At 38.5% G+C, this 26436-nt stretch overlaps 11 protein-coding genes across 11 annotated transcripts; 4 read left to right on the top strand and 7 right to left on the bottom strand.

Moving 5' to 3' along the window:
• Positions 1-357: 357 nt before the first annotated feature.
• Positions 358-3987, top strand: ATG26 (sterol 3-beta-glucosyltransferase; the record flags this gene model as incomplete). Its single annotated transcript, XM_452287.1, has 1 exon — positions 358-3987. The coding sequence occupies one exon, from the start codon at positions 358-360 to the stop codon at positions 3985-3987; it is 3630 nt and encodes a 1209-aa protein (XP_452287.1).
• Positions 3988-4297: 310 nt separating this feature from the next.
• On the bottom strand, positions 4298-5761 carry MET2 (homoserine O-acetyltransferase; the record flags this gene model as incomplete). Its single annotated transcript, XM_452286.1, has 1 exon — positions 4298-5761. One exon carries the CDS (start codon positions 5759-5761, stop codon positions 4298-4300), a length of 1464 nt encoding a protein of 487 aa, XP_452286.1.
• A 639-nt stretch (positions 5762-6400) lies between these two features.
• Positions 6401-8521, bottom strand: MDL1 (ATP-binding cassette permease MDL1; the record flags this gene model as incomplete). Its single annotated transcript, XM_452285.1, has 1 exon — positions 6401-8521. The coding sequence occupies one exon, from the start codon at positions 8519-8521 to the stop codon at positions 6401-6403; it is 2121 nt and encodes a 706-aa protein (XP_452285.1).
• Positions 8522-8838: 317 nt separating this feature from the next.
• On the bottom strand, positions 8839-11889 carry SKG3 (Skg3p; the record flags this gene model as incomplete). The annotated part of the gene is made up of 1 exon (XM_452284.1): positions 8839-11889. One exon carries the CDS (start codon positions 11887-11889, stop codon positions 8839-8841), a length of 3051 nt encoding a protein of 1016 aa, XP_452284.1.
• A 1507-nt stretch (positions 11890-13396) lies between these two features.
• PRM1 (pheromone-regulated protein PRM1) lies at positions 13397-15328 on the bottom strand (the record flags this gene model as incomplete). The annotated part of the gene is made up of 1 exon (XM_452282.1): positions 13397-15328. One exon carries the CDS (start codon positions 15326-15328, stop codon positions 13397-13399), a length of 1932 nt encoding a protein of 643 aa, XP_452282.1.
• Positions 15329-15706: 378 nt separating this feature from the next.
• Positions 15707-16465, bottom strand: EMG1 (18S rRNA pseudouridine methyltransferase; the record flags this gene model as incomplete). The annotated part of the gene is made up of 1 exon (XM_452281.1): positions 15707-16465. The coding sequence occupies one exon, from the start codon at positions 16463-16465 to the stop codon at positions 15707-15709; it is 759 nt and encodes a 252-aa protein (XP_452281.1).
• Positions 16466-17387: 922 nt separating this feature from the next.
• On the top strand, positions 17388-19382 carry LCD1 (Lcd1p; the record flags this gene model as incomplete). The annotated part of the gene is made up of 1 exon (XM_452280.1): positions 17388-19382. The coding sequence occupies one exon, from the start codon at positions 17388-17390 to the stop codon at positions 19380-19382; it is 1995 nt and encodes a 664-aa protein (XP_452280.1).
• A 208-nt stretch (positions 19383-19590) lies between these two features.
• Positions 19591-20364, bottom strand: RPL37A (60S ribosomal protein eL37; the record flags this gene model as incomplete). The annotated part of the gene is made up of 2 exons (XM_452279.1): positions 19591-19850; positions 20358-20364. The coding sequence occupies 2 exons, from the start codon at positions 20362-20364 to the stop codon at positions 19591-19593; spliced, it is 267 nt and encodes an 88-aa protein (XP_452279.1).
• A 624-nt stretch (positions 20365-20988) lies between these two features.
• Positions 20989-22560, top strand: TOS4 (Tos4p; the record flags this gene model as incomplete). The annotated part of the gene is made up of 1 exon (XM_452278.1): positions 20989-22560. The coding sequence occupies one exon, from the start codon at positions 20989-20991 to the stop codon at positions 22558-22560; it is 1572 nt and encodes a 523-aa protein (XP_452278.1).
• A 206-nt stretch (positions 22561-22766) lies between these two features.
• Positions 22767-24992, bottom strand: SWI6 (transcriptional regulator SWI6; the record flags this gene model as incomplete). Its single annotated transcript, XM_452277.1, has 1 exon — positions 22767-24992. One exon carries the CDS (start codon positions 24990-24992, stop codon positions 22767-22769), a length of 2226 nt encoding a protein of 741 aa, XP_452277.1.
• A 272-nt stretch (positions 24993-25264) lies between these two features.
• On the top strand, positions 25265-26179 carry VTA1 (Vta1p; the record flags this gene model as incomplete). The annotated part of the gene is made up of 1 exon (XM_452276.1): positions 25265-26179. One exon carries the CDS (start codon positions 25265-25267, stop codon positions 26177-26179), a length of 915 nt encoding a protein of 304 aa, XP_452276.1.
• Positions 26180-26436: the final 257 nt, after the last annotated feature.

Below are 26436 nucleotides of genomic sequence, written 5' to 3'. Positions count from 1 at the left end.
TTGAGTCTCTTTTCCATTCTGACATATTTCTGTGCTGCTTTTGTCAGTCTTCCATTTGATGACTCTGGTTCGACAAAAGTCTCTATCGCATGTGTTTGATTTCCGGGTAACTTATTAAAACTCTGTTTCTATTGTTTCTGTGGTATATAAGCTATCCTTAAATCACGACGCACCTTAATAAAATAAAAGGATGATATTGGCAAAAACTCGGTGCCCAGGGGTTAATTTAATATAAACATTTGGTTGCTGGTACTTTAGTAGGTGTTGGTTTTACTTTGGAATGAAATGCAAAGTTAAAAATATTGTTTGTTGGTGGTAATTTTCAAAGAATCGCGAACGCAACATCCCCTACCAATAATGCCGAAGGATTCATCGGAACATCAAAAGAGTCCGTCAAGGTTTACAAGATCTATGTTTGTAGATCCGAGGGCATTTGTAAGGAGAAGTGTATCTCCTGTAGATCAATTATGCCATTCTGTTGCAGACTTGCGATTTGTTTCCTCCAACACCGAGACCCTGGAATCTCGACTTCAAGCCTTATCAAAGAAGTTTGATAATGGGTCAGAAAACCACGGTCAGGACACAGATACGGTGGAAGACGTTGCTAAGACACAATATATGGCAAAGAGCTTTGCTGGGCTTATAGCTACAGCAAGCATGTACGTTGGAATAAATGAATTAGGAGATAAAGAAGAGAATGACGAGGATGAATTAGAGCTGATGAACGATGCAGCGTCTGTTCTTGATACTAGTTCACAGGCTAACCAGACTTTGTTTGAAGTTTCTATTGAAATGAACGCTGATGCAATTTCGCAGATCAGTACAGATTCTAAATCGAGAAAGGAATTAATCAGGGAACGGTTGATAAAGAAATTTCTTCCTAACGATGATGAGAAATACATTGAAGAATACCCATGCTGGCTGCTACGAGATATTATGATACAAGGACATGCATACTTGACTAACAAACACCTTTTTTTCTTCGCGTTCATACCGAACTTTGAGTCGGATTTCAATGTCACTGGGTCGTTGCGTCTCATCAGCGGTCACGTTTTGAGCAAATCTCATCGTTATTGGGTGGTTTTGAAGGGTCATACATTAAGCTTTCATAACTCTTCGACAGATCTATATTTCCCCCTTTTGACTATTGATTTGAGAGATATTAGCAGCGTGCAAATGACTTCAAGTGAGAACAACCCAACAAAGTTTGAATTGAGTATTAAAGATCAGTCGCTGGTATTGAAAGCTGACTCTTTCCATTCTGCAAGACACTGGGTGAGTAGCATCAAAAAACAGATGTTTGCTTCTCAGCACTCTGATACCAACACTATGACTATCAAAATCCCTCTTCAAAACATTGTAGATCTTGAGGAAACTAGTATTTTAGATAAGAGTGGAACTTTAAGAATAAAGGCACTAGAGAATCTATCAACGTATGCCGTTGATGAATACTTCTTTGTATTTTTCAAAGGTAACGCAAATGCCATGAAACAAAAGGTGAACTCTCTCTTAAAAGATCTTGAAATGAATGGTTCTCAAATATTGGTAAACTTCAACAAGGTTGATTCCCCGCTAGGTATCAACGAAAAACTACCTGACTTAAATTACGACGATCCTAGTAATGAGAACAACTTGGTGGATGATGCTGATATCAACTCAGCTGAAACTGACACCTTGTCACCTGGTACTATGCAATCTGCGTTGACATTACAGCAAACAAGTTCCGCATTTAGTCCTAGACATTCAGCATACCCACGAAAAGTTAAAAAGAAGCTTAAATCTATGGCTGGAAGCTTGAAACTGGGTTCACCCAGTAAATTTACCAAACTGGAGGATGACATAATTATTGAACACTATTCTCCTGGATTAATTAATGATCAAACTATTGATTATGATAAAGACTCAAAATCCATTATTTCAAGGTTAACACCAAAAAAATTTCAGAACGTTCCTCTGATGTGGGCAGCTGACCCAGTGCATTTCAATTCCGATGACGGTATTGTCTTTCCCCTTGACGATAAGTACACTGCAGATGCGGATATCAGCAATCAATCCAACGTACGTTTCAGGCAGCATTTCTCCTTTGACGAAACAGCGAACCTAGTAGCCAGTTACCATGGATACCTCAATAGGAACGTTCCCATATACGGGAAGATTTATATATCGGACAAGAATATATGTTTCCGATCTCTTTTGCCTGGAGTTAGCACTAAAACGGTGCTACCGTTGGAGGATGTTGAGAACTGCTACAAGGAAACGCGTTTTAGATTTGGTTATTTTGGTTTAGTAATTGTTATTCACGGTCATGAAGAACTATTCTTAGAATTTGGTAACAAGAATGCTCGAGATGATTGTGAGTTTGTGATGATTAAAGTCATGGATGCTGTAAGTAGTCATCGGTCAACGCTAAAACGAAAGTCTACAGCTGAAGTTGTTCACCGCCTCTCAGAAGCTGCGAGTCTCAAATTATTAGAAGAAAAAATTAGTGAACAAGGCTTTGATATTCCATTAATCGTTGAAAAAAACCCGTATTTCACCACTGTAATCAAACCTAGTAAAAGCTACAAATTCGGATTACTTACAATCGGTTCAAGAGGTGATGTACAACCATATATTGCATTGGCAAAGGGTTTGCAAGCCGAAGGTCATGAAGTTATTATACTAACTCATGGAGAATTTAAGGATTGGATAGTTTCTCATAATATAGGATTTAGAGAAATATCTGGTAATCCTGCAGAACTAATATCTTTGATGGTACAGCATGGATCAATGAACATGGGTTTATTGAGGGACGCTTCTACAAACTTTTCTACTTGGATCTCATCTCTGTTGGATACAGCTTGGGAGGGATGTCAAGGTATAGATATACTAATCGAATCTCCTAGTGCCATGGCAGGGATACATATAGCAGAAGCTTTGAGAATACCATATTTTAGAGCGTTTACTATGCCTTGGACTAGAACTAGGGCTTATCCACATGCATTTATAGTACCAGATCAAAAAAGAGGTGGCAACTATAACTATTTTACACATGTTCTTTTCGAGAACATCTTTTGGAAAGGAATCAGTGGTAAGGTTAATGAATGGAGAGAAACCAAATTAAAATTGCCCAAGACGAATCTAGTTTCGATGCAGCAAAATCGTGTTCCATTTTTATACAATGTGTCTCCGATAGTCTTTCCACCAAGTGTCGATTTCAATGAATGGATCAAAGTAACAGGTTACTGGTTTCTTGATGAAAAACGGTCCTACAAACCCCCTGCAGAATTTATGGAATTTCTCAACAAGGCTAGGGAATTGAAGAAAAAAGTGGTATATATTGGATTCGGATCGATAGTAGTTAATGACCCCGAAAAAATGACAGATACTATTATTGAAGCTGTACGAGATGCAGGAGTTTATTGTGTTTTGAATAAAGGCTGGTCTAATAGGTTTGGAGATCCACTGGCAAAAAAGATCGATAAAGAGTTGCCAAGTTATATATATAATTCAGGTGATGTGCCACACGACTGGCTATTCACAAAAATTGATGCTACAGTTCATCATGGCGGTTCGGGAACTACAGGCGCGTCTTTAAGAGCTGGTTTGCCTACCATTATCAAACCATTCTTTGGGGATCAATTCTTTTACGCTAGCAGAGTTGAAGATATTGGCGCTGGTGTCGCTTTGAAAAAATTGAATAGGAGCTCGTTAGCGAAAGCGTTGAAAGAAGTTACCACTAACACGAGGATCATCCAAAAGGCCAGGCAAATAGGTGAGAGTATTTCTAAAGAGCATGGGGTTGCTACGGCCATAGGCGCAATTTATTCTGAATTAGGATACGCTAGAAGTTTGATAAAAACCAAAAATCCCGTTGATGACAAAGAGATGGAGGCTGCAAGCACAAAATTATCCAACGATGCTGTTGTAACCGCGAAAGGAAATGAAAAAGAAGAATATAGCAGTGAAGGCTCAGGATCAAATGATGGATCCTGGCTTCTGATATAATATGTATAATATATATAATAATGTTTATCGAGTTCGTTTTACTAAAATAGGAACGTCGTCCAGGCAACATTTGGTGGTGTATCGTTGGAGCTAACGATTATATGCTTATCGATATTATATACCTTCCATTTAGTGTAAAAAATACATAATTTCGAGATACATAATCAGATGCAGAAAGTAACATGCAAAAGTTTTTTTTTTACAAGAAATGACAAATACAAGACCGATGACTGCTTACACAGTATCGTATCAAGTTTCACGCCTTTCCTACAAGGACGTGACGGAATGGTGTAAGTATCAGGCTAGAAAATCACCAATTGGTAACTTCTTCGGCTTCTCCAAACACAGAGTTTGTTACAACTTCGCTTGTGTCCTGCCAAAGACGACCCTCTGAACTGACCAGGCCCTTGCAGTTAGTCGCAAGGAAACTTTTAATCAATTCATTTATCAATTTAAACTCTAATAAAAATGCATCATGCCCTTCCGGCGAGTCTATCTTTTCCAATCTGGCCTTTGGAATGTTATTTGCCAAAAATTCCTGTTCAGAGTAAGTGAACAGTCCATCTGAAGAGATACCGATGACTAAAGTTGGCTGTTTGAAGGACCCAAGAACATGAGTTATATCTTCATCATCTCTGTCACGAGCCAAATCATGTGTGTCCAATTTTCTGGTGATTGAAATGTAACAGTTGGCATCAAATCTTTTAATGAATTTCTCACCTTGGTAACGCAAGTAAGATTGGGCAGAGAAGTATGTTTGTACGGGTTTAACCTGTTTTGAACCCTTTAATCTGTTCAAAGAAGTAGTAGATGTAGATGATGACAAAGAGTGATTAGAATCCCTTGGTGAAGAACAAGATGAGGAAACAGATGATACACTTGGTTTTCTTTCAAATGATGGTGAGTTTCTGCGATAATGGCCGTCGTTGTGAATTTCTTTATTGAGTTCTTGCAATTTCTTTGACGTGAGACTATTTTGTGATTCAGAACGGCCAGATTTCTGTTGATGTTGCTGAGAAGGAACTGATCTAGCAAATTTGTTTTCAAAACTGTTTCTTGAACGATAAGTCAATAATGCCGACATTCTGGCAGCAGATAACCCAACGGTTGGTGGCTCTTCTAATGGGTAATACCCATCAAGATACTTCGGGTCTGAATATATAGACTGTCTTTGTGCTTCCGACCAGGATATACACCAGGCAGAGTGTCTTGCTGATGTTGCCAAAGCGATAAGGTTTTTGACGTAATCAGTACCAAAAATTGCAGCCCATTCCAAGGCGACCATACCACCCATAGAACCACCAATAACACATGCTATAGAGCTTATTCCAAGTGAGTCCAATACTATCCTATGTGCATTCACATCGTCCCTAACGGTACAAAGAGGGAACTCAGGTCCGTATCTTTCACCAGTGGAAGAATCAATAGATAATGGCGAAAATGAACCGTATGGCGAACCCATAGAATTCAAACAAATAATAAAAAATTTGGATGGATCAAAAGCTAATCCGTTCCCTAGTAAAGGACCCCACCAGTCAGAGACATCCGACGAGCCAGTCAACGCATGGCAAATAACTAAGACATTATCCTTGGCCTCGTTTAGATATCCCCATGTCTTATATGCGATCGGGAAATTATTAATCGTGATTCCACATTCTAGTTCCAATTCCGGAACTTCAACAATAGTTTGACCATGCACAATTTTGATGAATGGGTTAGTCTTCGACAGTTCCTCTTGGTCTAACTCTGGTAATGAACTTTTTACAGTGCTCATTCCAGTATTGGTATCTGTGTATGTCGTTGTGTCTCCTCTAAATATCTAAGTCTTCCCCTTTCTAGAAAATCTGCAGTGAATTTACCAATGACTAGTTCAAACTTTCAGCAGGTATGGATGATTGTTATTCAGATGTAAAAACTTCAGACTTTCAAATGATTATTTGATGATTGTTAAATGCTAAGCGTGAACCTGGTTGACTATGAAAAGTTTTCATCAAAAGGACAAAGATGGTAATGTGGATGTTTCAAGCTAACGGTCACTCTTAAATATGATCCTGAGTCGTGTGCGCACCTTTGCACATTTTGTCTCATTGTTGACTTGGCTGCTAGGTTTGGCATTAGTGTGGCTTTTCTCGTGACAGCAGGAGATATTCGAAAATCAAGGGAGCATCGTCGGAGTCATGTCACGTGCTTACAGCCATCATCGGCATTTATCTTTACCCAAGACATAAGTGCATTATTGCATATGTAAGAAACGGTTAAAAGTAAAGTCCGATTAGCGAAGAGTTTAGAAGCTGATTGTTTCCATCGATAAAAGGCAGTTGGGTCAGTTTATTGTAGTTTTTGATGTGAGTTTGAATTAACTAGTGGGATTTAGCTAGTTAAGGTTTTGTATAATTATATATGCATCAACAATTCATGTCGTAATTAGTTTAGGTTGGACTTCCTTTTCTTCATTTATTCCTTCTTCTTCTTCTTGTTGTTGTGGATCGTGGGGTTCATGAGATTCCTCCTCTACTTCTTGTTCTTTTGATAATAGTTTGTTCAAGCTAGAATCGGGGATGGCAATCAACTTATCGAATGAACCAGTTTCAGCAACAGTTCCATGTCTGTTTAAAACAATGACACGTGAACTGTGCTGTATAGTGCTTACTCTGTGAGCAATGGAGATTGTAGTTTTGCCTCTGGCTGATCTTTGTTGCAATGATTGGGCGACCACTTCTTCACTTTGTGAATCTAATGCACTAGTGGCTTCATCTAGAATCAAGATACTTGGGTCAAGTAAGAATGCTCTAGCTAAGGCAATTCTTTGCTTTTGTCCACCTGACAATTGGGTACCTCTTGGTCCAACAGTGGTTTGTAGTCCATCTGGGAAATTGGCTAAGAATTTGGTACAGTTGGCTTGTCCGATGGCCCTGCTAATACGTGTCTCGTCATTGACCAATTCTTGAGGTACTGCATATGTAATATTGTCCAGTATTGTACCACTGAAAAGCATCGGCTCTTGTTGCACAACACCCAACAGTCTACGGTACTTTCTCAAATTGAAGTCCCTGATGTTATCGTTTCCAAGTTTTATTTCACCGGAACCGATATCGTAATACCTTAGTAGTAAAGAGGCAACAGTAGATTTACCGCCGCCAGATGGACCAACAATACAAACGTGTTCTCCTGGACGGACTGTAAAGTTAAGGTCTTCAAAAATATGATGCTGTGGTCGTGTAGGATAAGAAAATTTGACATGATTGAAGTGGATCGATTTATTCTCCAAAGTCACAGGGTCTTTCCCAATGGTCGGATGAATTAACGGTTTTCTATCGTTTAATTCGAAAACACGAGCGGCTGCGCCTGCACCCTTCATTAGCTCAGAATAGAAAGATGACAACCCAAACAATGAACTACCAGTGTATACGGCGTACATCATAAACGAGGAAAGATCACCAACAGTCATTAATCCAGTCTTAATCATAGATGTACCCGTCAGTAATAATGCTAACAAGGCGACATTCCCCACGAAGCCGGTGACACCGAAAAATGCACCTGATGTCAAAGCCTCTTTGAGACCAACATGGAAAACTTTTCTGACTTCATCAGCATAACGATGAATTTCCTTTTTCTCCCCACAGTATGCTTGGATTGTCTTGGTAGCAGATAATTGTTCCTCGGAAACCTTTGTCAATTCACCGACAGATGTTTGTAATTGTCTAGACAAATTTCTTATCCTTTTACCATACACTAAAGCCATTACCCCCAATGGCGGTGCCAGAAGCATCATGACACAGGTTAGTTTCCATGATATGAAACTCATCATTCCGAATCCAACGAAACCTTGTATTACAGCTCGCGTTCCATCTGAAAGGTTTTGAGTCACTGATTTTGATACGATACCTGCATCACTTGATAGCCGTGAAATAAGGTCACCAACTCTGTTGTGATCCAAAAACGTAGCATCTTGTTCCAAAGCAGCCTTCATTGTTCTGGTTCTCAATCTAGCCACTAATCTTTCACCAGTGACCTTCAATATCACTATTCTACCAACATTAGCCAACGCACCCACCACGAAAACTCCACCTAGCGCAGTATAGAACTGAGTTGAAGTTAATCCAAAAATCATTGTCTCTTTTTCAGTTTCAGGTTGCTCATGTTCCTCTCTAGCAATATCTAATAGTTTACCAATAACAGTTGGTACAGCCATGCTTACAGCACTGGATAAGATTATCAGAATTAGCGCAATAAACATGCTTCTGGTCTCTGGTTTAGCCAACAGGAATAGTCTTTTAATATCCTGCCATCCTGATGCCTTAGAATCATGTGGAGAGAGTCTGAGTCCCTTCACAGTAGCTGTCAAGCTAGGTTTCCCCTGCTTTTTGGCTGCTTGTAAGGCAATTGAACATCTCGCGAAGGATCGACTTTGAAATGAAATTAATGGCGATCTTTTGCCTAAATTGATAGGATATCTTAGTATTGTAGAGGGGGAATTGACCCGCAGAGGTACGTTCTGAACAATATATCGTAATCGCAGCATTGTTGGGAACATCTTGGTTGCTACGCTTAATTGCTTGTTCCTCGTATACCCCGTTTTGATGCCGTCTTTGTTTTATTCAAGATGCAACTTTTGAGTTCGTTTTCAATTTTCAATTTCTGCGAATAATGACTATCATTCATGACAAGCCATTTAACAGACATTGATTTAAAACATAATATGCTTTTAATACTAGAGTACAAACGTTGAGATATATATTTATACGAGTATAAGGATGATAGAGCTTAATACTTGTCAAAAGGAGAAGTTAATACAATACAATACAATACAATAGGGCTTAGAAAATGCAACCCTATGAGAACAGGTGCCATTTAGTTTGAATATGGGTTATTACTGCCTTGTGATGGAGGCATAAACTGGGAGAAACCTCCATTTGCTGGAGATTTTGGTGCATTGAATTGTGCGTTCAGGGCCTGCCTTGAGTTTTCATGGGGAGCAGAATATTTCTGCGAATATTGCTGAGGAGGATATTGTTGAGGTGGATACTGCTGAGGAAGATATTGTTGGTACTGTTGACCAGGTGGATGCTGCTGCTGGTTAGGACTATGTGGAAACTGCTGGTTGGGCATTGGTCTGCCAGGATTTCCGTATGGATTATGCGTACCCATTTGCTGTCCCTGATTTTGATGTCTGTACTGTTGAGGAGAGATCTGCTGCAGTTGCGGAGGACGCTTTTCATATCCCTTTGAAGGTAGCTGCTGTGGTGCGTTAGGCGCCCTTGAGTATCCTAATCCCTTTGGTGGAATTCTTTGAGGAGCAGCATTACCTTGATGACCGTTTACGTACCCCGCTGGAGGTGCGTTGGATTGTTGTACATAGGGATTTTGAGTCCTAACTGCTGCAGTGGGATTTCTTGGCATGCTGTAGGGAGGACCTTGTTGAGGATGTAATTGAGGCTGTAGCGGAACAGGTTTTGATCTTGGTATGTGAACTGGCGGCTTTCTCGAGTTTTGATATGAATGGCTGTCAAGGTACGGGTTAGGAGAGAATTCTCTATTCTGTGCTCCTCTGTTTTGGATGTTATCATTTGCTTCATAATACTTATCAGAGTTCAAACTATCTGTCGAAACATTTTTATAATCTTCTTGAGTAAATTTAGATTCCATATCAAGCATATCATTTTCTTCCATATAATCAGGGTCAAAGACATTGTCCGATGGAGCTTCATATCCAGTGTCAGCATTGGCAAAGTCAAAATCATCACTTTTTTCATTGGCTGTACGAGGCTTGTCTACAACACTTAACGAAGAAATTTGTTTACTCAGTTGATAGAAATCCTCGAGTACATCATCGCTACCAGTGGCATTGACGTTAGAAATATCAAACTTCTTTATGGTAGGTGAACCTGTGTATTCATTGTAAGCACTGGATGCATCCTTAATCAAAGAGTTCTGAGAATCAAAGGACCTATCGAAATCATTTCCACCTTGGGAATAAGGACCATTGCTGTTTGAACCATAATTATCGTAAATCTGGCTCAAGTCCGAAAGTCTCGAACGATTGTCAGGGACTTGATTGTTCCGTGGCTTGGAAGAAGAAACTATTGGTTTAGGTTGAATGAACCTGTCATAGTTAGAGTCCTGGATATCGATAGATGATACAACTCTCTTGGCTTCTTTACCTTCAACAGACCTTGACTGAATTTGATCTTCGAAGGTAGGGTTTTGTTGTATTGGAATTGAAAATGACCTGGTGTTGTCCATTGCTGACAGGGAATTGTGCATCGCCTCTTCAGAAGAGTCAGGATTAATCATTGGGACAGCTGAATCGTTTAATGAAAGCTTTGGTGCAGAGATAACAGTGTCTTTAGCTGCATCATTTCTCAATGGAGATGTGTTTTGAGGCTCAAATTTAGTATCAATAGGGGTGCTGACGAACCGTTGAGCAGAAAGGAAGCTAGGGGAGTTAGGTGTATGATCGAACAACTCTCCAGCACCAATAGCTGGAGAAGACAAGGCTCCCATTAGGCCAGTTGATGATCCGCATCCAGTATAACCACTAGATTGTTTTTTAGATAATAACTCTTTCATCTGTTGACGCCAATCCTGGATATTCCATTGACTACTGCCCGACCGTTTAGTCAAAGATAATACATCATCAACCTGTAAATAATGAATATGGGGTAATGTAGGTAACGCGAATAGTAAAGAAGATGGATCGTCTTTATTTGCAATTAGTCTCTTAGGTCTACCGTACAAATTGAAAGCATTCATCGTTGGGATTAAGAAACGAATAATAGTATCGTAACCTGGAACAGCATAATGCTTTTCGGGCATGACGAAAATATCAGTGTCTTTGGGAGTATCTTTCTTACCAAACGAGATCAGGCCTTCTAATTTGATCATAGTTGATGTATCAATTAGAACAGGAGACTGAGGATAAATGGCATAAACTGCATATGCGTTGGTGACGGTAGCCATGGCTTTAGTTTTCTTTGTTTTTTTCTCATTTTCATAGAAATTAATTTCCCCAACATATTTTTTCTTTCCCTCTTTATTCTTCTTGGTAGGTTGTGAGATAACTGCATAACAACGTTTCCATGGCATACCTGCACCAAATCTAACGCTGACCCAGTCCTCATAATCGAACTTAGTGTCAGCTAAAATAACACGAATGTCACTCAACTTGGCACCTCTAGTCGATAAAAATGCACCAGTATAAGCCTCTTGTAAAAGTGTAAATTCAAATGCAGAAAGCCTGAACGCTGAGACCCACTTTTGGAATGATTCTCTGTCGGAGAACTGCAAGAAGTACCTGTTTTTTAGAGTCGTTGATACAACAATAGTGTTGTCAACGTTTTTCTTAGATGAATTTGGCCCTTGCAAGCTTGTGTCAGAGGGATCAAGTACCCTTAACTGTGCATCTGTGAAATTGACATACGTTGGTTTCAACGTCGCGTTCATCAGTTTTTCAGCATCATTCCCATTTTTCGCCAACTCAGTTGCATCCCACAGTGCTAACTGTGTCCCTATTAGCAAACCGAAAACCTCTTTCCAAACTCTATCAGCAGGAGAACCATCACTCTTCAAGTCTTTCAAGATCAGGAAAACTCCTTCTTGGTACCTTCTATGACTTTGTGCTGATAACAAAGTCACGATAGGTACCAATTCGGGAGAAAGTGTGTTCACTGTCTGTTCCTTGGGCAATGAAGCTGCAGCCTTCTCTTTACTCCCATTATCACTTGAATTACTGAAGATGCGTCCAAATGAGGAAGATCTGGATCTCGATTTACCAGAACCCTTGTCACTACCAATCGTACTAGAACTATCAGAGAATATGTTCCTTGGAGGTGCTAGAAAATTCACCGCTGATGAGAGCGTTGGCGATGACGGCGAAAGCTTTTCAGAAAAGACCTTCTTCATCGTTGTTTTTGCCAGTGCCTTCCCTCTTTTGTTCTCAGTAATCAAAAAGCACCCAGAGAAGAAGATACAAAGTTCCAATGGGCTAATTCAAAAAAAAAGCCAGCAAACCGCAGTATTCCAGTACCATACAACTGAAATAAACGCTGTATTAAATATCCAAATTCTGAGTAGCACCGATGCTTCAAAGATACTTTGTATCTGTCTTGTCTGCTGTTGTTGTTGTTTTTTTCCTTTCAGACACTTATTCCTCGCTGAACTGTTTATAATTCGTTCTTTTCTGGGTTTGGCCTCTGATATTTATTTTTTTTGGATTCTGCGCCTTTGAACTTAGAAAGTAATTTCAAATACGATGCTAATGCTTGCCAGATCAATGATTAAAAGAAACCCCCAATTGAAGCGCAAAGTTGAAATAAGTTTGATCTGCCAAAACTACGAGTGAAGTTTGTAAACCAGACAAGGATATATCCTATGTAAATTTTTCGTTTTTTTTTTGGTTTGGTTTCTATATCTGTTTGTGTCTGTTGTCAGTTACGCATTGTATTTTTTTCCTATAGTATTTATTGCATTATATATTGCGGGTAGAAACTTGTTCTTTATTCGGATACTGAAATCTTGGCAAGACGTGAATGTTTTGTTTGTTGTTAGCTCCTCGAGCGAGAGAGGGCTGTGTTGAGATCATGTCTGATAAAGTGTAGCTCCGAGATACTAGGGTGTAACCCTGAGCTTCCTTTTGTTGACATTGTTTGCCATTTTGAACAATTATAGCGAGGATATACTATATACTACTTCCTGCGCTACTTTGACACCACAAAAAAGCATGTGGAACTGACGCGCTTTTTTTTTTCTTTCTATTGATAATTGGCCCCAACTATTCCATTGAGCTTTTCTTATTCGACCAGGGGGGGCATGGGGGCAGTTGCCCTGTTGTGATTTCCAACAAAACCCTCAATTGACCCACCTTCTGGAAAGTATATGCTATATGTAAGCGTATGCGACACCAAGCGTTTTAGTGCCCACCCTTGAGATAGTCGATCTTCGTAAACTGGTTTCATTGAGGCTTGTAAAATTGGGCCGAATTTGCTACGGGATTTTCTAGGAATTTCGACTTTTTCTAAATAGTCAAAATTGCCAGAGTAGCACTTTTTTAGTCATCTCACACGGCATGTTTCATGTTTGTCATCGAATCTATTTGAACTGATTTGAACTGATGGGACGATGACGACAGCCGGATGATTGACACTGCAGATTGGCCTTAATAAATGAGCAATAGGCAGTTTGCTGTGAGAGAGCTCTTCAAACGTCGGAAATTCTATTGACAATGCAGGAGGAGTAGCAATTCTTTCACAGCCACTTTTTTTTGGTCCTGACGTAATGTTGCCCCAATTCTGATCTATTTCTATTTTATATTTTCTTTTCTAGGCGACTGAGGAGAGAATCTGCAGTTTGTTTGGTAGTATGCCCATTATATTCTGTACATGCTAAATAGAGGGTAGGACCCTGGACGGTATTATGGACGGTTTTGATTATTATGTTTTGACTTGTGTTTCTGTGCCGCCAGGATAATACCGGCAACCGGAATTTGAAAAAAGTAAAGTGCTAGAAAAACAGACGACACGATGAGTTCTATGACGACAGTATTCTTATACTGTGATAAAATCTTGTTCGCTGCAGAGATGAGATTATCCTTGAGCTGGGTTGCAATTGATGTCGAATTGGGTAACTCTGCAGTGCTGGAAGTAGTAGAGTTTGAATCTGTGAGGTTTTGCTGAAGCTGTTGGTATAATTCAGAACCGTTGACTCGGGGGAGGTTCACTTGAGCTGTATTATGGACCCATGTTAGAGCTGTAGATATGGCTTCCAGTTTGTTTCCGATGACACATTGCATTACCGTATCCATGGGTTTGTACAAAATTGTCCCATTGAACGCTTTGCTAATTGCGTTGTCGATGTCTTCAATTAAATCTGTCACTGTACCGTTTACTGTGTCTGTCGTATTTTGGATCCATCCAAAAACTTGCCTATTAATTTGAGTTTCCGTGTCGTTAATGTAGAGGTTGGCAGATTTAGACCAGTCTGTCATTCCCTGTTGTACTGTATCATTCATGGCTGTGGACATCGATGTCATCATTTTTTCTGTCTCCTTCCCGTTTATCTTGTTGGAAATGATCGCAATGATGGCAAATTGTACGCAACACATGAGAATACCGCATAACCCAAGTGCTAATAACGTTAGCGAAGTAGAAGATGTCAAATACGTTACCAACCATTGGATATTTCGTTGTGTTTCTAACTTCGAACTTATACGTCTGCTGAGCCATCTTCCAAATCCAGATTGATATCTATTGAAGACCAGATGATACGTTTCTAATATATCGACGTTCTGTGGGACTTTTTCGTCAGCCATGTCATCAAATGGGTTTTTAAGCATGATAGTCTGATGCCTGTATTGATCTCTGAATCTTTTAAGGCGTATCCATTGCCTCCACTCTGCCCAGGCGTTATACACAATCAAACTTAGAGCAGCAAGAATAAAAACTATTAGTATTGTCATGGTGGAAGCATTAAACACTTTTCTTATGGTATCAAAGACTTCATTTATTTCTGACTTGTTATCTGAACATATTTTTACACCACTAGTATCAATTGCTGGTACTTCAAGGTACTGCGGGTCTCCAACTAGCTTACTGGCGTTAATTGATTTAATTTCATTCCTGATGATATCAAATGGAACGGCAATTGCTTGTTTAGTTTTATTCTTAACAGTATCAAAATCAGGTGTATTAGCAGACAGCTTCACCAGCTTATCATCTATAGAACTTGGAATAGAAAGTGTTCTCAGCCCATTTATTGTTAAATTAACTTTCTTTACTTGATCATTAATGTCTGATTCATCATCGTTCCCTTTAAAGAAATTCTGAATATCATTGACAGCCGAAAGAACTTTATTAACTACTTTGGTCAATCCGCTCAATCCATCATCAATCTCATCTGCGACGCTACTTACTGTTCCATTTACTAAATCAATGACAGATTCTGTAGCATTCGTTGCAACATCAACCGATCCATCAATTGCACTGACGATTAAGCATACCCATGTCCCCAACCAAAGATCTATCATAAAATCTATGACATTTTCAGAAACAGATACCAACAGTGAAATACTTTTTAGCGATAATGCTACACTTTGTTCCATAGATTTTTGAATTAGAAAGTTTCCCATAAGACCCATATAATGTGGGGAAGAATTGACATATTTGGAATAATAATAATCGATGTTACGGCAATTCTCCATGGTATAATCCATTATATTTTCGAACCCGTTTGATAGCATTTTTATGAACAATAGTATCTTAACCATCATGACTAGTATGATTATCGTATATTTATTACACCATATCTGTGACAGACGCTCATTAAGTTTTAAGTAAATATGTCCCATTTCGATGGTACATCATTGTTTTCTTTTGAGTTACTGAGACTATCATTCTAATTATGTTATCCGCAGTTCACTACTAGCAGGTGGCACCTGTAAGTATTGTTCCTTTTTATATGTGCTTTGTTCTAAGCTTTTTATTTTACATGAAACATGTTTGAGACATCTTAAAAGTTAAAACGTCTGAGATGCCACTTCTAACCGTAAACAGGCAGATAAGAAAGAGAGCAGAGAAAAATTTCTATCGTGTTTCACCATAAACTAGCTCCAATGCTACCCTTGATGTACAAAATATGGCGACTTTTGTTATCGAACTCTGCATTTGATAATATTACTTAATTTTATCGAGATATAATACTGATTTGAACAATCGAGTTTCCATGTTTACATAATGTTCCACACATCTTCACAACCATGACAGAACTTGGAGCATGCAACCGAAGCAGATAATGGATAGTTGGATAGACCAATCTTTTCATCCACAAATTCATCTGCAAAATTATCTTTACCCCTGGCCATGGCACCAACAAACACACATATACTTTCATCATCATCCAACTTTTCCACGTAGTCTTGCACTCTTATGACAGGTGCATCGAAGGACAAGGTGATTTTACGACATTTGGTTGGTAGGTGGTCGGTAATTGGATTCTTAATGACCTTCAACAATTTTTCTTCAGAGTTAACTGATCTGATGGATAGTTTATGCAATAATTGGACCATTAAACCTGAGAAACGTTTGAAAGTTCTTGGAATTCGTACAGTAGGGTTTAACTCGATAAGAACGCCTCGACTGGTCTGAATATAAACTTGAAGTTTACCAGCCTTATTTACAGGAGAATCTAATAGGGTTAGAAGACATTGATGAGTAATGTCGGGTCTAGCTTCGCTTATATCTCTTCCCATTTTCTTCAACAAACCTTGATGATCATCACAATTCAACAAGACGTATTTATCCCCACCAGGACCGTTGGATGATATTTTATGTGTCTCTAAAGAAGCCTGGGATAGCACCACAATAAGTCTCTTGGTAACTTTGTCCTTCGATGTTAGCACTGGCGGAGCTTGAGGGACCAATGATGCCGGCAAGACTTTCTTCTCACCATTTTTCATGGCATCTCTGACCTTAGAATCTTCAACCATATTATCTTGATATTATTTCTTTTGTACTTATTATATTACTAAAATGTACCGTAATAAAGCTTATCCTCAGTCGATAACAAACCACAGGAGCTGGTACAACGATGCGGCAAGTAGTTAAAGTATGGTCTCTTCCAGTTATTCTGTAACTATTCCATTCGATGAGCATGAAGTGGTTAATAGAAAAAAAAAAATTCAAACAGTAAAAAGAAATTCCGTGCACCGCATGTCATAGCTTCCAAATGACAAGAGGGAAGGGATTTCAAGGCATGAAATCGCCATTCGATACATGCGTTCGTTGTAACATGGTAGAATGTAAATCAATTGCATCTCTGAGAGTGTGGGTCTTGTCCCATCTTTCGATTGAGTATTTTCAGTAAATTTATGACTAAACATTGAAATGTCATATTTACTGGGCAAAGAGAATACTCTATGTAGCGTCAATATAAATGATCTTTCTAGACCATTCATTTAAATGATTAACAATTTTAACCATAGCAATATCCTTCTGAAAGAAACTTTTCTTATTATGATTGTGAATATGACATTGATTGTTTCAATATGTTAATATAATCTTTTTTATATTTTACAACTCTATGCCAGCATTAAGTCAAATATCATTAATAAATATTGTAATACATTCAAAGAGTGTACAGAAAGAGATATAGAAGTTACGGGACTTTAATTCAGCGAGTATAAGGGCATTATAGCGACATGTTATCAGCGTTAATGGGGAATGAAGGTCAACAACAGTGAAACCAAGAAACTATGTATTTTTTTTCTCTTTCAGCTAATGCAGATCATCTGCATATTTGTTTACACCTTAAGACCACAGAATTTGATTTAACCTTTAACTGTTAATTCATGTCAAGAACATTACCATGAACGCGTCAAACAAAAACAAGAAAAACCAACCTAGGCCAATATGGCAGATTTATGGGATGATAATGACGATGACGATGATATCCTAGAACTAGTGAATAGACCTCCGATGAGCCAGATGGCGGTACCTATTAAACCGCCAGAATCACAAGCTGAACAGTTAATGAAAGCGAAGGGAGAAGTGGGAGTCTTGAGGCAGAAGCTGAGTATGCTCGAAAAGACTCTAAGGGAACATGATGATAATCAGAAAAAGCTGGAATCAAGTCTGAAAAGTTCTCATGAAGAGGAAGTTACGAAGCTTAAAATCGAATTGGAACGACTTGAAGATGAACGAAAGTTCATGTTACTGGAACAGAAACATTTATTTACCCCCAGAAATAGCAGCAAGTCTGAAACTACCCACGAAACTGAAACTGCTGAACCATCACCAATTGAAAATAAAAGAAGAAGGATGGAACCCGTTAAAGAATACGTTACATTGACTCAGAATTTCAAAGTAGACGATGGTTCCCTTTTCTATGATCATTTGCTGAATTTTAAACTACTTGGTTCTGAGCACACAGTTCTAGAAATGCTCGATCACATTTGTACTTATAAGACAGATCTTATTTTGAGCCCGGAACACAAAATAATTAAGGCCAGGTTGCCTCTTGGCCCTCCTATTAGATCGTTGATATTTAAATGGAAATCCATTTACACCCTCGATCAACTAGTTGATAAAACACTAGAGATCTTGGCTATTGCTATAAAATCAGTAAGTGTACTTCCGGAAAATAAACTTGCCATCCCTTTCCTCATATCTTTGATGCATTGTACAATCAATTTTAGACATAGTGCGACCAGTGTTAGTTCACTGAAGGATGTATTTCAATTCATTACAGATTTTATCATCTCTGATCCTAAATTTTTGAAACAGCCATTGCATGAGAGTCCTTTGGATTTAGACGTTTCTCCAGACGTGTTTCAATATTCAATGCTTGATCAATTATGCATGACTTATTCGTTCGATGTCCTAGAGACATGTATTGTAATATTGCTAAACTGTAATACGCGGGCACAGGAAATAGTATTGAATGACGCTACTATTGCAGAGAACCTCATAAAATGTTGCAATTTTACTTTATCAATTTCATATAAGCCAATAATGCCAATCATCGTCAACGTAACGGAAATATTACTCGGTATAGTTGAATTGGATGGTGCTGAAAACGTTTGGAAAGGCAAATGGGCAGTATTGTTCTCAAAATTAATTCAAAATTGGGAGAGATCACTTACTTTTGACTCTGTGTCACTCAACTTTGCGGGTTTAAATAGGTGCTGTGGCGATAACTCCAATCATTCAATGATAGATAATATTATAAGTCTCGAAGAAGTTCGATATTTACCCATGATTATAGAGAACGAGTTTGAACCTCTCACTTTCACAGCATTAGATAACCTAGAGTATTGGTCAATTCAGATACAAATTAATATTACATTAATAATGCATAAACTGCTTCATCGATACCGATCCACTCTATGTTCGTTGGAATTTCTACAAAAGACTTTTTCTCTTTTCAGTAGTCATCAAGAGTTATTACTTACTGTGTTCTTGGATAGGGACCATATCAGTGATATTAAGAGACAGGAATTGTTATCAGTTTTATTAAAATTGATATACTTCTGTTGGGTGTCGATAAGTGACGAGTATAAACGTGCCTTAAGGCTAGACGAACTGACAATCTGTCTATGGCGTATTGTATATGGGTGGCCTGAGTCGACAGATGAATTATCCACAGAATGGGCTGCCCTAATAAATCCATTGAAAGCATTGGCGTTAGAGGAAGAGAAGAAATACTTTGATGACGCTTATGATGAAGATAATTTACCAGCATTCATGCACTCCGAGGAATTGGACATAAAAAGGGAATCTGCAGTTTCAAAATTTAATAACAACAGCTCATGGCCATTGAGAGACATGGCTAAATATATTCTCGAAAGCATAACCACTATGGATGAAGCGGATTCATTGTATGTAGCCATGGTTAGTGAAACTTGAGAAAGACGGAAGCGAAGAGAGCTCAGTTACTGGCGTTCATGTGCATCGACTTACACTGATCAAAGTGATAAATATTAGCATATTCCAATTATTTCATAGGAATGAACTCTGAAAAGATTATATTGATGGTTTATTTAGAAGTACAATGCTTATACAAAGTAATGAGATAATAAAAAATATGTCTTCAACAACATGATAATCTCAAAGTTTAAGCGGATTGTGCCTTAGCTTCACCAGATTGGAAACCGTTCTTGAATCTTCTAGAAACGTGTTTCAAGTATCTCATTCTACCGGTACCAGTGGTTCTTCTTCTCTTAGCCTTGGCAGCCCAGTTGTGAGATCTCATCTTAGCAGCTGGGTAACCACAAGAAGAACAGGTGTGCTTTTGAATGTGGTAACTACTACGGCCACATCTCTTACATAGAGTGTGAGACTTGTTGTGGCGCTTACCGAAAGATGGAGTACCCTCTGTTTAAAAAATTTGACAATGCAAAAAAATCGTTAGTAAAACTGTTTCCTTAGAGTAAATCGAACTCTCCACATGAGCTAGGTAGGTGAAGTGTAATATGATGGTCATTATTACTTAGTTGAATCTGTCAAAAAATTTCATAGAAGGTAACATAAAACCTAACCTGATATTTCCGAAGAAATCCTTCCAATGAGTCGACCGTTGTTCTCAAATCTTTTTCATTCTTGTTCTCTCCCGTTTAATAAGTAGGTGTAAATTGAACATTATAATTCGCTAACGTACTCGCCGATGTCGTAACGTTTTCTGGCCTTTTTCAAAATATACCTCATCAAACGTTATATTCCATTAGAGTTCGACTGTCCATTCCGTTAATTTGGTGCTGCCTCACGGGTGGTTCAATTATTCCTTGTGTTATTGTTTTCTCCATTTTACTCGTTCTTTATGCATATCACACTCCAAAGCTCTTAATAAGGATGTTCCAAAATGTATAGTATTCTATCACATACTACCCATGTTTGATTATGTCTGGTTCTGTCTTATCTTGAATCTAAACCCAACACTATAATGATAGCACTATTCTATCATATTGACCTTAGTTGGATATAGAACAATGTATATTATCTCTAAAAGTTTGGTTGAAACAACTTTCCTTGGAAAATTTCGATATCGAAAAGCAGGGAAAAGAAAATTTCAAATACGGAGAGCCGTCTATTTACCAAAAAGGGAAATACATTTTCAACTCACCAGTTTTAGTTTATCTGTATAGAATATTCTTGGATGTACGGATTTAATAAATGAGCAGTCCTGATAGTTGGGGAATAACGCGAAAAGTGGCCACTACGAAATAGACAAAATACAAGGAAACGACGCGACGCATATTTTGTAGTTTGAAGTTAGTATGAAGTTCATATTCAGTTGAGAAATGAAGAGACTTTAGGTTGTAGTAAGTTCTTTTACGTTTATTAACATCTATCTAAGACAAAACGATTCTGTAGTATTGTTTTTGGAGTGTCCTGTCATAGAAAGGCAACAAAGATACTGCTACTTGGAAAATCTAATATCAGATTCTAAAGGGTTAAAACTGAAGCACCTGAACGTTAACAGAGATTAAACCAAAGAAAGAAAAGACACGAGGTCATGAACTCGCAGTTTCCTCCTTCATCTCCTATTGCGAGCTCACATCAATATGATTTAGAAAATCCATTTTATCACCCAGAGAAAGATACTGAATCCGTGGTCTCATCTGCCAGTTTGAAGTTGTTCAAGGACAAAGACGACTTAAAGCAAGGTAATGTCAAAAATTATCCAACTCCACATCCCTCTTCTACTGTTGGTCGTTCCTCTTCCCCAATGAGAGATCAAGCAGGTGAGATATTATCATCTGATTACGAAATGGAAAAACATCTGGAGACCGAATTGAAGAAAGTTAGCCTAATCGATATTTCGCTAGATCCGAGAGATAACTCACGATTGGCAATTGGGCGCAAAAAATCTGTATGTGATATACATCTTCCTCGCGGAAAAAATATCTCCAGACAACATGCTTTCATTTCTTATATCTCACCTTCCAACCAATTAAAACTCGAATGCAATGGTACAAATGGTCTCGTTATTTCCTTCCCGAAGAAGCTGTCACATGTATTGGTTAAAAGATCAAAAGCTTCAGATGTTTACGAGCTAGTAACACAGGACCAATTACATGATAACGAACAAATCATTTCTCCAGAGGAAAAGCAGTTGTTGAAATCAACTTATTTGACATCATTTGTACTATTGAAAGGTGAAACAGTCATTATGCCATATATCAAGGACACAATATTCGACTTCAGACAATGTGAGGCTCGTGTTAGATTACAAGATGTTACAACTGATGAAGAAGATGCCAAAAATGATACGGAAACTGAAGATGAACTGACAAAAGTCGACTTACACAGTGATGAATTCCATGACGAAGACTTCTCGTTGGAAGAACAGGAATCTGTTGCTAATATGATACCAATGAGCACAGTCGAGTGTTCGCCACCGACACCTCAGTGCATGAAACCATCGGTTTTACCAGTGGCTATAAGACATACTTCTGATACTGAAAGACCTAATGTGGAACGTACCAAGTGCAAGCTGACCCCATATAGCTCTTTCACAATAAAGACTCCAAATGCTCCGAAGAAATTAGAAGCAAGTACTCCAGTTAAGGACATGACTACACCTAGCAAGGTTAAGGTGGATGAGAACGCCGATGAAGTCCGTCGTCGTAAGTTAAACACTCCCTCGCCAAAGAAGAAATCCAAAAAGAAATCAAGAAAGCAAATTGACAGTGATGAAGCTTCAAAAGAACAAACTCTTTCCTCTTTGACTACAAGGGGGGTAGATTACAAAGAATTACAGCATGTATTGTCCAATCACTTAGCATTCTCTAACATTCAACAAGTGCCACTCTTTCAATTGCAGGATGTTAACTCTGTTGTCTCGAAGTTAAGCCGCACAGAACTGCGCGCTATTTTGAATGACGAACAATGTATCGGAGTAATTTACCGTACAGGAAAAGATGCCGCAGGAAAGCCACTGGATGAAGAATACTACTATGATGCAGAAAATGATCCTGACGATGACAGAAGACAGCTGGTAGCATCACTCAAGGGTGGCAGATCTGGTTTAAGATCATGCAGGAGAGTGCATAAACAGTATTTCTGGAAGAAACCAACTAAATAATCTAAAAATTCTGCTCGACTTGCTTTTTAACACAAGGCGTCGAAGAAACAAATATATACATAGGCAATAAATGTAATAGAAAAAAAAGGTTCATCGTATTTTATAGGTAAAAGTCCACTAAAATTACAACAGCTTGCGTAAACTGTTTAGTTAGAAATAAAAGTACAACAAGAGTTATTTCCAAATAGGTTACCATCAATTGGTATTTATTCGGCGGCACTCTCTAAAAAGTTGTTCACCTCGTCTGTATCTATATCTTCAGGATCTTCATTAGATATAGCTTGCAAAAGACCGTCAAGCATTGAGTCAACCTTCTCTTCATCTATCTTCAAGCAGAGAGACAAGACTTTTCTGAATTTAGATTCTAAATTCTTCTGCTTGTCTTTGATAGTCTGTAAAGTTGAGTCTAAATGCAATTCGTTTCTATTGTACGCTTTGATTCTTGCTTTAAGAATTTTGGGATGTGGGATTTCTGCTCTGGAAGGGAAGTTATCGTATATTTCATGAACAAGTTGTGATAAATTGCAATGTTTGAGGAATAGTTCAAAATCATTGTTATATTCGTCTTTGATCTTTTCCTCAAACTTTGTGTAAACGTAAGAGATTCTGAAAGGCTCATCAGCATCGAATGCAATATCGGCTGAGTTCAGACCTTCTTCTTGGACATCATCCAGTGATAGTCCTAATTCTCTAGAAGCAAGTTGGAAATTTTGATCTTCTTCAGCGATAGTGTTTTCCACATTGTTCAGTCTGTCGGACAACAGATTATATTCATCTTGGATTTGCTTTGCCTTAGCCAATCTATCCCGTGCATTAGCCAACGCTTCTCTCTTTATGTTGAGTGTATCGAGGAGCTCCTTCATCTTCCCATTATGTTGTTTAATTTCATCACCATAATCATTCGATATTTTTGAGAGGAGTGATTTTATATTTGTGATTAACGATGTAGACTCAGCCATCGGATCCAACGAAGTTTCATGAGTTTTGGTAGGTGTGGCCATAAGATTTTTTGTATTCGATTGAAAACGGGGTTGAGTACCTGCACCAAAATCCACAGGGCACAATCCGGAATTGTTTGCAATATTAGGATCAGCACCATAATCCAACAATGCTTCGACAATGGCAACGTTTCCAAGCCTGGCGGCAATATTTAAACAGGTATCACCATTAGAATCTCTAGCATTGAGTAAATGAGTGATAACCCATTGAAGATCGATATCTTCTAGTAGCACGCAATGCGATTCTTTAGTTCTGCTTTGCTTTTTAACTATCCAACCCATCAAAATATCGAGGTAATACTTAGCCGCTGCATTACAACCAGGCATACCAGAAGTAATCACAATATGATGAAGAACGGTTCTATCCATGTCATCAACCATTACGATACAAGGGTACAAGTAGTCCAACAGTATCTCGAATGTACCAGAATCGTAATTGTTTACCGACTTCACAGATTTTACAAGCACTGATTCACCGGACTTATCGCCGATTCTTCTATCACTGCCAAAGACAATGAGCTGTTTGAGAAGGTCTAGATTGGCTATGGAACACAGCCAATGCAAGGAAGTGTTTCCATGTTCATCAATTGGGATGTTAAAATTTAGTGGAACGTTTGGGAATTGTGTGTCCAGTTCTTGTACCTGCTGGGTTAAGCTGACCGATGGGTAACCTTCTGCAACGTTCAAATTCGTAGTTTCGGGGAAAAGAATACGCTGAAGTAAGGTCTCTAACTTCGCACGTTCATCATTTGAGTAATTACTAACTGGAGGCAGAGTTTTCTGTAACGTAGAGACCGTAGGTAAATCATGTTGGAAAACCGGGATCTTTGAAACAGATTTGGTTTGATGCCTCTTCGTAGGAGAATCGGGAAGATCTAGAAGCTCATGTTTAACAGTGTCTGGCTCACCACCACTGATTCTAGAAGTGGTTCCATTTGTAATTGTTGCAGGCCTGAAATTACTTCCTTCGGCAGTAACATTCCCATCATTTTTATTCGAGCTGTTGTTTCCGTTATTTGTATTTTCAGTACCACCATTCTCCATTGTGTGGTTGTCCGTCTTTCTACCATTATTCTCAGGAGTCTTCTGACCATCGTCTTCAACGCCATTGTGATTAGCTTCATTATCATCGTCATGGTCCGTCAAATTTTCCGAACCAGAATCATCTTTAATTTGCAGCAAATCCCATAACTCATGTGCTTTTTGTAAAGTGATCCATCGGGTGCCAGACCTATCAGTGTCTATAAGTATATTGAATTGAGAAGTGACCATATCATCGAGATTCTCAACCAATGGGTCATCGCGATGGAAATTGAAACTTGATAAGTTGGTCAACAAAGGGATAAATTGGTCCAGACAGACATATCCGTCTTGAAGTCGCTGCTGGAAAGTAATACGGTCTCCCTTATGCACCTTAAAAATAGGCCTGCTCATCGTCCACTTTATACCGTTAAATTGTGAAGGATCCCAGAACAATTACTAGTACAGTCAACGTTGTTCGTTGTTTAGAGTTCTCAATTGTGAAATTAGTACGATGTTCATAATTTGGTTAACATTCAAAAATCAATAAATTTTCTCCATTTGGCGTTTGTATATTATATTATCATAATATCGACATATTGGGATAGGGAATGAATGAGGTATCCAGGGGACTGAGACGTGCTCATACAGCCCAAAAGACTTTCGTTCACTATACTTGATACATTATGAGCAATGTAGCGCAGTACAAGAGAGTCATTAAACTCTCTAAAGAATTGTCAACTCTTCCTGTTATATCTTACTACTTAAAACTATATGCGGCAGAGCTAATATTGAATGAGAAGGAGCGAGACGGGGAAGCGACAGAGTTGGTCATGTCATTATTAGACGATGTAGAGAGCTTTAAAAATGAGGTGAATGATGAAGGTACTAAGATCCTGTTGAATGAAAAAGACAAAGCATTGGCTTTTGTGTTAAATCTTGCGATGTCAATCTATAACGGAATCTTAGTACAAATACAAGATGATAGGATTAATGACGATATAGGAAAGGGGCTATGGTGCTGTATAGATTTGTTTCAATGCTGTAAACATATATGGGCGGATAGTATGGATGCCATTGTAAAAGAGCAATGCGATAAAAGGATCAAACATTCCAAATACTATCTTATGAAATTGAAAAGGGGACAATTACAAAGCGACAAGAAGCCCCAAGAAACCACATCAGAACCTACAAATAGTAACCCACTAAGCGAAGTGGAAGATGAAATCCCAAATTTTGTCGAGGATCTAGAGGATCAGCCGCTATTCGAAGAGCCAAAAGATTCGGAAATAGCACAGCAGCATGGTCCGTCTCCCTCTTTGAAGGTAGATGAATCCGTTGAGAAGTTAAAGCAGCTTGAGTCGCCAGAAGTTCCAATAAAGTTGCTAACGCCAGAACCGATCAAATTAGAATCACCTAAACCGGCAGTGAGACATGATGTTGCTACTTTGAAAGAAATAATGTCAAGGGAGCACAGGATTCAAAAAGCACAACGAAGTGCTAAGTATGCAATAAGCGCTCTAAACTATGACGACATAGTAACTGCAAAAGCCGAGTTACTGCAAGCTTTTAAGTTGCTTGAAGACTTGACGCCTGAATAATATTCCAATGCGTCTGATCATTTCTGCATTTTTGCCTCAGTTATGAACAATGTCAGAGATTCTATAATTATCGTATTTGCATCTATATCATTATTAACTCAATTAGCAGCCCTCAATTTTAATGTTTCGATCAGTTTCCTTTCACTGTTTTGTATCAATTGGTCTATATATACGCCATTATACATGTAAATGTAGAATTCTCTTTAAAGTTAGATCCACATGTCTCTAATACTTGTAAATTAGAAAGATAGAACAGT

This window comes from Kluyveromyces lactis (genome assembly GCF_000002515.2).
Source record: "Kluyveromyces lactis strain NRRL Y-1140 chromosome C complete sequence".
Lineage (NCBI taxonomy): Eukaryota > Fungi > Ascomycota > Saccharomycetes > Saccharomycetales > Saccharomycetaceae > Kluyveromyces > Kluyveromyces lactis.
The sequence above is the reverse complement of the archived record's forward strand: the minus strand, read 5'-3'. Positions and strand labels throughout refer to the sequence as shown.